This window comes from Populus alba, chromosome 14 (genome assembly GCF_005239225.2).
Source record: "Populus alba chromosome 14, ASM523922v2, whole genome shotgun sequence".
NCBI lineage: Eukaryota > Viridiplantae > Streptophyta > Magnoliopsida > Malpighiales > Salicaceae > Populus > Populus alba.
Window position 1 is genome coordinate 527830 of NC_133297.1, and position 11856 is coordinate 539685.

General features: G+C 39.7%; 2 protein-coding genes and 1 pseudogene across 3 annotated transcripts; all 3 read right to left on the reverse strand.

The window, feature by feature from the left end:
• Window positions 1–544: 544 nt before the first annotated feature.
• Window positions 545–3218, reverse strand: LOC118062587 (E3 ubiquitin-protein ligase SIRP1-like). Of its 2 annotated transcripts, none has more exons than XM_035076402.2 (2): window positions 3081–3218; window positions 545–2025 (listed from the first exon to the last, which is right to left on the reverse strand). In XM_035076402.2, the coding sequence occupies exon 2, from the start codon at window positions 1950–1952 to the stop codon at window positions 837–839; it is 1116 nt and encodes a 371-aa protein (XP_034932293.1). In that variant the 5' UTR covers window positions 1953–2025; window positions 3081–3218; the 3' UTR covers window positions 545–836. The 2 variants fall into 2 exon arrangements, with proteins under 2 accessions (XP_034932293.1, XP_034932292.1); XM_035076401.2 differs by lacking the exon at window positions 3081–3218 and adding an exon at window positions 2892–3074.
• A 445-nt stretch (window positions 3219–3663) lies between these two features.
• LOC118062584 (uncharacterized) lies at window positions 3664–6139 on the reverse strand (annotated as a pseudogene).
• A 1498-nt stretch (window positions 6140–7637) lies between these two features.
• On the reverse strand, window positions 7638–11449 carry LOC118062605 (uncharacterized). Its single transcript, XM_035076437.2, has 6 exons — window positions 11273–11449; window positions 10983–11176; window positions 10279–10603; window positions 9559–9751; window positions 8091–9455; window positions 7638–8002 (listed from the first exon to the last, which is right to left on the reverse strand). Exons 1-6 carry the CDS (start codon window positions 11321–11323, stop codon window positions 7815–7817), a joined length of 2316 nt encoding a protein of 771 aa, XP_034932328.1. The 5' UTR covers window positions 11324–11449; the 3' UTR covers window positions 7638–7814.
• Window positions 11450–11856: the final 407 nt, after the last annotated feature.

Here is an 11856-nt window from a genome sequence, read left to right on the forward strand (position 1 = left end):
TGACGTATGGAAAAAGAAGATGGTCCAAGCGTGTAATCGAAGCGGTTGACCAACTCCATGTCTCGGCCAGATCTTTCCACCCTGACAATCCATCCCATTACTTTATTACCACGTGCTTAGCACAAACAGCTCAAGCAATGCTGAAACTGATGTAATTCGTATATAAACCTTCAACAATTCACACCCAGCCCTCTATTATTAAGAAAATAGAGGGGAATTGTTATCTATTTCGTCAAGTCCAACATGATTACACAAGTGATCAAACCAACACGCCTTGCATGCAGCTTGTAATTCATTCATGCGAGTCACAAGCCACATGGCCCATCTCAGAAAGTCTTTAACCCCGTTTGATGTACTGGACAACGGAACAAATTGATGCTTTTGATATCAAATATACTGTCTACAAAGAGCCTGGTCTACATCTTATGGCTCCCTCCTTATCGTGACTCCCAATTCAAGCAAGAAGAAACTCCACTTTCAACATTAACACACAGCAATAGCCTTGACGTTAAGCCATTCATTCATTGGGCTAAAGAAAGCGCGATTCAAAGTAGTCCCCTCACTCAGTTGGGGGAAAGAAAGCCAGTGCAACTATTGAGCCATTCAAAGTAGTTTCGGAAATAATATACAGATAGAAGAGCCAGGGGAAACAACAGAAAAATATAAACTTCTCCATGAAGGCAAGAAAAAAAAAATCTACAAAAACCAGAGTGATTAAAACACAATTTCTTCGTCTGAGATGCAATCTTCAGTAAGTAATATACTATGTACATAAGCAGGCAGCACATTCAAGCAACAAGAAGCTAATATAGCGACTACAGAAAATATACTCAAACTCAATTCTCATCTGTTTGAGAAGCACTTCCTGGTGCATTTGAGGAGGATGCTGTTGAGGATGGATGGCTTCTACCAGATTGAGAACCAGATGAAGATGAAAATAAACTATTGAAAGGCCATGGAAAGGAAAACCTTCTCCCATTTCCACTTCTTGCTTCCCCATCTCCCTCTTCAACATTAATTCCATTACTAATATTACTTTCACTGTCCCTCTGATCAAAGGCATTTCTAGATCTCTCAGAATCAAGCTTGGACTCGTCAGCAGGCAACTGATGCCTGCAAACTGGACAGGAGCTATGAAGCTCCAGCCATGGCAATATACACCCACTATGAAACTTGTGCTTACATGGCATTTCCCTTGCCTCAGCAACAATCTCAAAATCATCCAAGCACACTGAACACTGCAAAGGCTCCTTAACAGTTACAGTAGGCAATGCCTCAATGGCTTCCTTTTGAGCTGGTGGAGTTCCATATCTATTAGGATCATTCTCTGCCAAGTGCTGCAATAACAAATCCAAGCCAGGTCCAATGACATAATCACCTAATGACCCAATTGCATTTTGATTCTGGTTTTGAACATTGTTTGAATCATAAGAACCCTGAACAATGATACTTTGATTAAATGGATTGATCAAAATGACACGCTCTCTTTCCCTGTCCATATCCCTAACCCTATCCCTGTCCCTATCTCCTTCCAAGTTCTCGGATTCAGATACCAAAATTCCAGCACGAATTCCTTGAAGCAATTGCAATATTGTTGCTGAGTTTCTTCTGCTCCTCCTCCTCCTCCTCATGAATGATTCTATTTCACGCTCAAATTCAGGTTCTCCTGCATGGTTTGCTTCACCATCATCATTTCCGTCCTCATCTTCTTCATACTCCACCCTTCTAAGCCTTCTACGACGATGGGAATTTCCCACCATGCCAAGCAAGATTGGGGCCCAAAGGGAGAGGGCACGATCAGATCCAAATTCAGAGTCAGGGACCTGATTATCCCCAGTGCTATCAATCATATCTTCAATGAAACCATTTTGGCAAAAAGGGCATTTGATCTCAACTCCCATGATGGGATTTACCATTTGAGAGCACATATGGCACCAGTAGCGTGCAGCCATTGTTTGTCCCCCCTCCCCTCCTTCACCAGCAACCACAACCACAACCACAACCACAACTATCCTCTTGTTGTCCCTGCCACAATCAAAGCAGCACATTAATACATCAAATACAAGCAAGAACCAAATTAGCATCCCAATCTCAAATTCACACAGGAACAAAGTAAATGAAAAAACAAAAAAAGAATCATTTCTTTCACAATGCACAAATCTAACACATAAACACCAGCACAATACATAATTCTCTATAGGACAGAGCTCATGGTTTAGCAAACAAAATCACAAATTTCAAGATCTAGAAAACAATAAAAGAATATTGATCACTACCAGATGAAAAGTTGGAATTTTGAAAGAACCCATCAAAAAATTGAAATGAGAAGATTAAAAAGGTTTCATCTTTGAGAGCAAAAACAAAAACAAAATTGTAGAGACAGATCGATCCCCACAAAACAAGCATGGTCAAACAAAAAGAAGACTATAAAGTGATGTCCTTACAAATGCAAAAACCAAGGAAAACCCAAAATTATCCTTTCAATCAACACCTTAAAATATGTGGTGTTGTACTCTACTTCTTCAAGACAAGATGATAATTTAAGAAAAAAAAAATATGAGCAAGAAACTGAAGACGCTTTTGTGAGGAAAAAACAATAAAAAGAAAAAGGGTAGGTGGGAGGGGGGGATTTATATAAAGGGTACAAATTTACGAGGGAGCAGAAAGATCTGGAAGCATGGAGAGCAGGAAAAGGAGCACGGACAAGGAAGTTCAAAGAATTTGACCAAACATCTCATTACCTAACAAACATTCAAATCATCTAACATATGATAGGATATGATATTAAAAGCAAACCATTTCACTTTGACACGCAAATACAAAACATAACCACAAATCATATTTCTATATAAGATCGATGCATGAAACACAGAAAGATTAGAGCTTTGTGCCTGAAGTTCTTTGCTTTTATTATTATTGTTGTTGTTGTTTTGGATGGTAAAATTTGGTGGAGAAAACGGAGAAATCACTCTCTGGTTATATTTTTATTTTTTGGTGGAGAAGAGGAAAGAGAGGGCTGACAGGGAAAAGAACCAAAGAAAAAAGAGAGAAACGACCAAGAAGAAGCGAGAATGAGCTACCTTAGATTCCCATTTGCCAATTTACACTCGACAGACACGGAGAGGACCACCCAACCAATCTCTCTCTCTCTCTCTATCAATCATTCAAATATGGCGAGGTTAATGGCCCCATTCATCCTTTTTACTCTTCTACTTTGTGTATTTCATTCTTGTACTAAATTTTTATCAATTGAGTCCTTGTAGCTGAGGTTTAGCTGCTTGTTTTTGCGCGTGCCGTGCTTTTTAGAAAACTAATTTTTTCTCATTAAATTAATTTTTTTGGATTGAAATTTTTAAAAATAAATCAGTTTAATGTATATTTTTTAAAAAAAACATATTAAAAAACTACCACGCGTTCTAGATGGGCTCGTTTGGAGAAAGCTGGCTGGATTTTCACCTTTGCTCCTATGAACATGAAGCACAATACAAATGTTTGGGATCCCTGAACCGAGAAAACATCTAAACCAAACCTCTCTATATAGATATCTCTGATCCTGAACAGTTGGCGAACCTCCGTACGGACTCTCGACTCTGTAATGAATTCTCATGTAGTGTTAACAGAAACAAAAGCCTCCAAAGATTGACATCAGATTGAGCTGACTGGTCACTTGCCGAATAAGACGACGCTGCGAGCTTGTGCACGGATCTCCTCGCCGCCTCCAGCAAAACTGCATTGGTTACCAAAAGGGAGACCTATGAAAATCCCAATGCTAAATCCTTGACACTATGCCAGCTCACAGAAGAAGCTCAAGGTGTGGTCCTTGAAACATTGGGATTGGAAGCCATAGTCTTGAGAAGAAATGGCAGGAGTAAAGAAGTGCACAGGTATCATCCCGCATAAAACTAGCCGCGTGGCCCACATCAAGGGAATTAACTTCGAAAAGACCAGAACTTTCACAGATCTATGATGCAATTCAAATAGTTTGAGGCTTGCCTGCTGCACCCTCCTCCCGCAAAGGCTAAAACTAGTCAGAACAAGCAGCATGCCAGCAGACTATTCTGGGGAATGGTATATTTGAACCATGTCACTGATGCGGGCAGAAGGTATACAGAAGTGGCACAGGTAATCATAATATGTAGGTGCCAAGAGGGTCAATGTTGAATCAGCTTAAATAGCCTTTAGTTCAGTAAGGAAGAGGTTGAAGAAGAACACTGTCTGGCTCAGAGCATATATATGATTTATATATATATATATATTATATATATATATACTAGAGAAGAAACAGATGGAAAACTTGGTGATAAAAAGACCAAACAAGTTTCTTAATGATGTGACATATGCTATTGGTAAATCACGAGCTTGGAATGCTAAATACAAAAAACCTCACCCCCACAAGTCCATTGGGATAGCTGAATGTACAAGTAAAATCAGAAGATTAACTCCAAGAGCTCAAATAATGGATAATGATAACGATAAAAAAAATAATAATAATCTCATCAAGTTGCTTGCCAAAATTACAACACTGTCCTTAAGGGTGGTAATTTACTGGAAGTCAACATTATCTAGGACGAATTTCCGTATACCTACATCCACAGCTTCAAAAGCTCTGCGTGTGGTCACCTTCACCTGAGGAACTTCAGCACTAGAAGTAGATCCATCGTCACAGATTCCAGAGTTTTGATCCTGCAATTAAATAACATAAACCATGCAAAATCACACGCAAATATTGATTCCTTCCAATTTACAAATAAAAGAAAATGCATGTAGAAGCACAAAACTCATTCTCTTCCTTCCTTGAAAGCATTTATGTCGAAAACAAATGGATGATAAGTGCCACCATTAACCATTTCCTCCCCACCTTATCCCTTCAGCAATTTCCTCCTTTCTCTTAAACCAGACGGGGCATAAAATTTCCGTGGGCAAGTAAGTAACAAATTCTCTTGTGCACGTGGAAGTATTGTGCAAAAGTTAAAAAAAAAAAAAAAAACATGACAAAAGATTACATATATAGCGACGAAGTAGGAAACGAAGATATCAAAGGCTAAGTAAAGCATGGCATACAAGTAAGGTATAGCCTACCTGACGGAGACGTCTGCTGTACTGTCCATCTTCGAAAAGAGACGAGTAATAAGCTGGATCGTAAATGGAACTCCCTAAAACAACATCATAATCTGAGCATTCTCTGCCTAGAGTAGCAGGAGTTGCTGGACTGAGAAAACTCCTGCTTAAATCAAAATCTGCTTCTCGAGTAGCTGTACTATCTATATAAGGAACCCCCAATCTGTAGATTTGAATCCATAACAATGAGGATGACAACCTCACTGTAAAACCAACGATTTGCATTGCCAGAGTGAGTTTCACTGAAAAGACGAAGAACATTCCATACTTGTCAGAGGAAATGTTCCTGCAACACGACACAAACAGACGATACTTTCAATTGATACACAGAATACAGTAGGAAACATGAGCATTGCCGCATAAAAGGAAGAAATCTGTCGCCCATCTTCTATATTTAACTCGATAACATTTTTTTTTTTTTAAAAGAAATACAGAAAAAGAGTAAATTGAAAAATAACCGCCCAACCACTTAAATACATGCCTCTTCTACATATATATAATTCAACAACATTTTTTTTTAAAGTACAAGCTCTTAGACAGACAGTATGATATTGAAGAATGAAACTTTTGACTTTGCAATCATGATTTATTTTCTGGGGGAGAAGGAAAAAAGAAAGAGAAGGTACCAGATGGGGTGAGAGAAGAGGATGAACCAGGCAATGTCGAGGAGAATAGAGGAGAAGAGGAGGAAAGCGTAGGTACGGCAAAGGCGCTGACTGCTGCTCTCAATGGCGACGAGGGCGAACAAAGAGATGGCCAAATTAAGGAGCAAGATTCCGTTGTACGAAGCTCCAAGGGATCCGATCAAAGAGCAACCAATCTACATGCACATATTCAATTGAAATGAAATACTAAATTGTAATAATAACGGAGTTAATTTGAGATATATATATATAATTAAAAGATTACCTGAAGGTAAATAAGAAAGAGAGCTAAATTAATATTGGAGAGAGTCGTAATCGCGAAGCCAGGCGTGAAATCGATCCTTGAAGAAATGAGAACAGCCATTACAATTCCACATCTCTATCTATCAATCATATACTAATAATCTTCTTCTTCCTCTTCCTCTTCCTCTTCCTTTTCCTCTCATGATTAAATACTAAAAAAATTATGAAATATAAACTACACTCCTTTCTTCTTCCTCTTCCTTTGGATGATAGCTAACATATTGCTAAGAAATAATTAAAAAGAGGGTGTGGAGGGAGGGTGCAGTCGGAAGTCTAGTCTGGCAAGAGATACACACATACGTATAAACAAGATATGAACAGCATTCATTGAAATGAGAAAAACGCGAGGGGAGAGAAAGGAGAGGTGGTTTTTTTACTTTTGGTTTCGCCTTCTTCTCTCTCTGTTTTCTACGCCCTACGACTGATCCCATAGATAAACAACAGCAAGCAAAACAAAACAAAAGCGTCTATTTATGTATGGTTATAGGACGGGTGCCACAGCAGCTGAAATATATATTATTGTTTTTTTCTTTCTATTTTTGGTATATTTTATGAAGCAGATTACTACTAGTGGATAAATCGAAGAAGGAAGCTAAATCCATTAGCTCTGCTCTTTCCCTACCAACAACCCCCTTCCTTTCATTGCAGTGTCATTTCTTTCTTACAGTCAAATAGTTTCTTCCAAGAAAAGGCACTAGAAATGGGTGGTCCTCGACTTTCTCAGAATGTATGCTCCATGGGAGAATTCCTAAATCAACGTCTTGCTAAATCAATTTATAACCAAAGCTGCTGCAGATTTTTTTTTTCTTTTCCTTTCTTTCCTGTTGGACTTTCACTGTGGTTCCTGTTATCTACCTATAAATCTGTAACAGAGAAGCTATAGTTTGTGTTCGGTGATGGAAAGCCCAGGAAAGAAATTTGTCCACTGAATTGTCATGGTGGAGGATATGAGAATCTCCTACGGTAACTTGGCTTGGCCGTCAGACATTATCTACACTTGAAATGACGGCAGCAAAACCTTGATGTTTCTGGTTCAAGCATGCTGCACCTGTGACCTACATGAGTTGTTTCTTATCCATAAGTATCAACATTCACGATGGTTTCTTTTGATTCAGGAATAGCTCTTCAACTTAGAAATACTATTTTAGCTCTCCCATTAGAGCTTTAAAAATGAGGGATGAAAGCCCTTTGTCTTTTTCTTTTAGCTCTTCCTTTGAAGATGCCCTGAAGGTTATCTCATCTCTATATTTTAATGGTTAGGTTGCTTCTATGGCATCCCTTTTGAAGCGGCAAAGGAGCAAACTTGACAAGCGCATCACGAAGATTTCTGAACCGGGTATTCCTGTTTGATAATGATGCCGGCGCTGAAAGCTTCCGACTGCTGGATTTTGTTTATTTTCCCTCTTCCTTGTGCCTGTGCTGTTCTCAATTTTTTTGGGACAAAATAACTTCATTGTTATATAGAAGAGAGCGGGGGTTTGCTTTTCCTAAGTTGCATTTGCATTACCATAGCTTAAAGTGCTTGGTTGGTTTTAACCCAGTACAACTATTAGAGAGTGACGGATTCAAGCAAGGAACAAACCATTCAAGTATTCCAGCATACAAACCCCCCTCCTCCTGCCCACAACTTGAACGGCCATAAATCCAATCTATGGTCTGTTTTGTCCTGCACGTTTAACAGCAAAAGTATACCCTAGAGAATCTCAATCCCATTTTATTTATAATACCAGTGATCTATCCACACATAATCTAGTCCAAAAGTTTAAAACTCTTTTTTCTCATCTGTGTAAATAACCTCACAGGTTTTCCAGTTCCTGCTGGATTACCACTGAAAGCAGAGAAACCACCAATTCCTTGTTGGCTGCCTCCTGCATTACCAGGAAAACCTGAGAATCCTCCAGTGCCTTGTTGGCTGCCAAAAGCCCCAAATCCACTACCTGTGCAAATTTTCACAGCAAGTCAGCAAAGACTTCGCATGCATTACACAAAAGATGAGGAAAATGGAGTATTAGATAATAATGCTACCTGATGCACCGAATCCACTACCAGATGGAGGCGCTGCCGCGAAACCACCAGCACTCGAGGCTGCTGCGGCAAACCCACCTCCACCTGAAGCCACACCAGCAATGCCACTGCCACCAGATGCCACTCCACCAAACCCACCACCAGAAGCTACACTACCAAACCCACCCCCAGCAGCCACACCACCAAATCCTGCACCAGATGAGGCCAAAGCAGCAAATCCACCACCAGTAGAAGCAACACCAGCAAACCCGCCAGCAGTTGCAGCACTTGCAAAGCCACCTGTTGAACTACTAGTAGCAAGGCCACCACCAAAACCACTGGTAGAAGCGAAACCACTTCCAGGTAAACCAGTTCCAAACTGTGTCGGCTGCCCAAAAGTCCCAAGAACTGATCCCAGTGCTTGCTGTCCTGATCCAATATGTGCTGGCTGGCCAAACTGACTTTGAGCAGGAGCTTGAGCAACTGCTCCTGTGCCAAAGCCACCAGAGAAAGCACCCATATTTGTTGGTGGAGGCTTTTGGGAGGGATGAGGAGATTGAAAGTTGAAAGAGGCAGATCGAAAGAGCTCTCCACTAGGTACAGTCATGGTCAACGAAGAGCTTGCTACATTTGATCCTGTGCTACAAAATGGACTGCCAAATGGATTTGCTCTAGGAGCAGTTGGGATAGGGGTTGAACCAACCCCAAAACCTCCAGGATTTCCCGAATTAAGTTCATTTGTGCAGCTAGCCTCAGGAGCCGCCTCCTCCATTTCAACCTCTTCTGTAACTGCAACATCCAAACTTTCATTCTTTCCACTAACGCTATCAGAAGTCAGGATTGGTGCTCCAAAAGGAACATTATGAGAAGAAGGCTGTTGAGGTTGAGAATTCAGAGCCACCTTAGATGCAGTACTTCCAGAGTGGTTCAAGCTGGGCTGGTTTACTGGTGCAAATCCAGTTGACAGTCCTGTAGTAAGGACAGATGATGCTGAAGGTTCAAGCTTCAAACCAAATGTAGAAGGGTTAGGCTGTGGAGCAGTTGTAGGAACATCCACATCTGACTTTGAACTTGCTTCACCCGGAGGATGGGGAACCTCTGTTTTCGGGGAATCTGACTCTGAAGGGGTAACTGGAGTGTCAGAAGGTGGAATTTTTCCCGCATGAGGTTGGGGCTCTGTTTTAAGTGATTCTGAAACTGAAGGTGTAGGAGTGGGGTTAACATTAGATGCAAGTGGTTTTCCCATAAGAGGCCGAATCTCCGTTTCAAGGGATTCTGATGTCAAACGTGAAGGAGTTGGATTGCTAGAAGGCAGCTCCTTAGAAACCTCTGAAGTTAATGTTTTTTTCTCAAATTTTTGTTTAGGGCATCCGTAATAATGAAGGCCTGCTTAAACATGAAAATAGAAATCATCAATTGCATTTTCTTCGTATGCTTTTAGATGATAAGTGAACACTTTCTGTTTCATGTAAACTTTGTAATAGCTCACCTCTGCTTTCCGATGGGTGCAAGAAAGATCGGGATGTCTGGTCTTCTTGGTGAACTGCGGATCTGTCCCCCAAGCTAGGACTAAAATGTTGCCTATCCTTCAACAAGGATGATTTATTCACATTTTTCTTCTGATTTTCTTGCGTAAGCACACCTTTTACAGCTGTTTTCGTATGCTCAAAACTAGCCCAGCTCTGCAGCAGGGTCATAAGAAATAACATGCATGTTGGAGCTTGCAAAAGATCTATCAGCACAGTGGATAACATGAAATACTTGCATAAAAGCGTAACTTGAAGTTCTAAGAAGACAGTAACAGGAATTTGTAGTTCTCTTCAAGTTAAAGCTTTGCGGTTTTCTTTAGAGTTAAATATGCTTCTGCTAATTTACCAGAACATATATTTTAGTAAAATTCTAATGCACACTGAAACCAAACTAAATCTCCGGTGGTCGACCTTAGTAGAGCAACCTTAAATGATTATGAACATGGCTATAAGAAGTTTCGACCATTGAATATCTTCCCATTAATTTTTTTCTTTAGGTTTTGTATTAAGTCTCTATACTTAAGCAAAATTTGGCCATCCGAAAAAGCAATCTAGCTTCAGTGAATTGAGTATCATTAGGGGACTCAACTCAGGACAACTAAGTTCCATGCGAAGATATCAAAGGCACCAAGTCATAGTTAAATAAGTAAAGCATGGCATACAAGTGAGGTATAGCCTACCTGACGGAGACATCTGCTGTCTTGTCCATCTTCAAAAAGAGATGAGTAATAATCTGGATCGTAAATGGAACCACCTAAAACAACATCAGAATCTGAGCATTGTCTACCTACAGTAGCAGGAGTTGCTGGACTGAGAAAACTCCTGCTTAAATCGAAATCCGCTTCTCGAGTAGCTGTACTATCTATATAAGGAACCCCCAATCTGTAGATTTGAATCCATAACAAAGAGGATGACAACCTCACTGTAAAACCAACGATTTGCATTGCCAGAGTGAGTTTCACTGAAAAGACGAAGAACAGTCCATACTTGTCAGAGGAAATGTTCCTGCAACATGACACAAACAGACAATACTTTCAATTGATACACAGAATACAGTAGGAGAACCGTGAGCATTGCCGCATAAAAGGAAGAAATCTGTCCCCCGTCTTCTATATATAACTCGATAACAGTTTTTTTTTTTTTTTAAAAAAAAAAGAAATTCGGAAAATGAGTAAATTGAAAAATAACCGCCATGCCTCTCCTCGAGTGGAGTAGAATCTTTTAGATATATATTATAATGTTGAAGAATGAAACTTTAGACTTTGCATCATGATTTATTTTCTGATGTGAATGATTATTGTATGAAAGCGTGAAACTTCGGTTTGCAGCAGCAGCATGATATTATAATGAATAGTTAAAGGAAAAAAGAAGAAAGAGAAGGTACCAGATGGGGTGAGAGAAGAGGATGAACCATGCAACGTCGAGGAGAAGAGAGGAGAAGAGGAGGAAAGCGTAGGCACGGAAAAGGCGCTGACTGTTGCTCTCAATGGCGACGAGGGCGAACAAAGAGATAGCCAAATTAATGAGCAAGACGCCATTGTACAAAGCTCCAAGGGATCCGATCAAAGAGCAACCAATCTACATGCACATATTCAATTGAAATGAAATAGTAAATTGTAATAATAATTGAGTTAATTTGATATATATATATATATATATAAATTAAAAGATTACCTGAAGGTAAATGAGAAAGAGAGCTAAATTAATATTGGAGAGAGTCGTCATCGCGAAGCCAGGCGTGAAATCGATCTTTGAAGAAATGAGGACTGCCAATACAATACCACAATATCTCTATCTATCTATCATATACTAATAATCTTCCTCTCCCTCTCTTAATTTTTTTTTTTAAATGAAATATAAACTACACGCCTTTCTCTTCTTCTTCTTCTTCTTCCTTTTCTGTTGCGTGTGTGTGTGTGTGTGTTATAATGCAGGGTGTGGAGGAGTGCAGCTGGATGTATCATGTCTAGTCTGACAAGAGATACATGCATGCATGCATACATACGTATAAACAAGATATGTACAACATTCATTGAAATGAGAAAAGGTGAAAAGGTAAAGGAAGAGAGAGGGAAAGGTCAGGCTTTTACTTTCTGGCAACAAAAAGACAGCACCCAACAGCGCCTAAACCTTACCTTAGCCTTGAGGTTTCTTACCAGCAAGAGCGGTGTTATAAAAACATTTTATACGTGTTAAGTTTCATAATATATCAATCACAAAATAAATTATACAAAAATCATAGTGTTTCGTAAACTTTT

Coding starts and splice junctions, on each gene's coding strand:
- LOC118062587 (XM_035076402.2), bottom strand. CDS start 1,952: ATGGCTGCACGCTACTGGTGCCATATGTGCTCTCAAATGGTAAATCCC.
- LOC118062605 (XM_035076437.2), bottom strand. CDS start 11,323: ATGACGACTCTCTCCAATATTAATTTAGCTCTCTTTCTCATTTACCTT. Junction 9,752..10,278: donor ACAGCAGATGTCTCCGTCAG/GTAGGCTATACC, acceptor ACCCTGCTGCAG/AGCTGGGCTAGTTTTGAGCA. Junction 8,003..8,090: donor TAGTGGATTCGGTGCATCAG/GTAGCATTATTA, acceptor AAATTTGCACAG/GTAGTGGATTTGGGGCTTTT.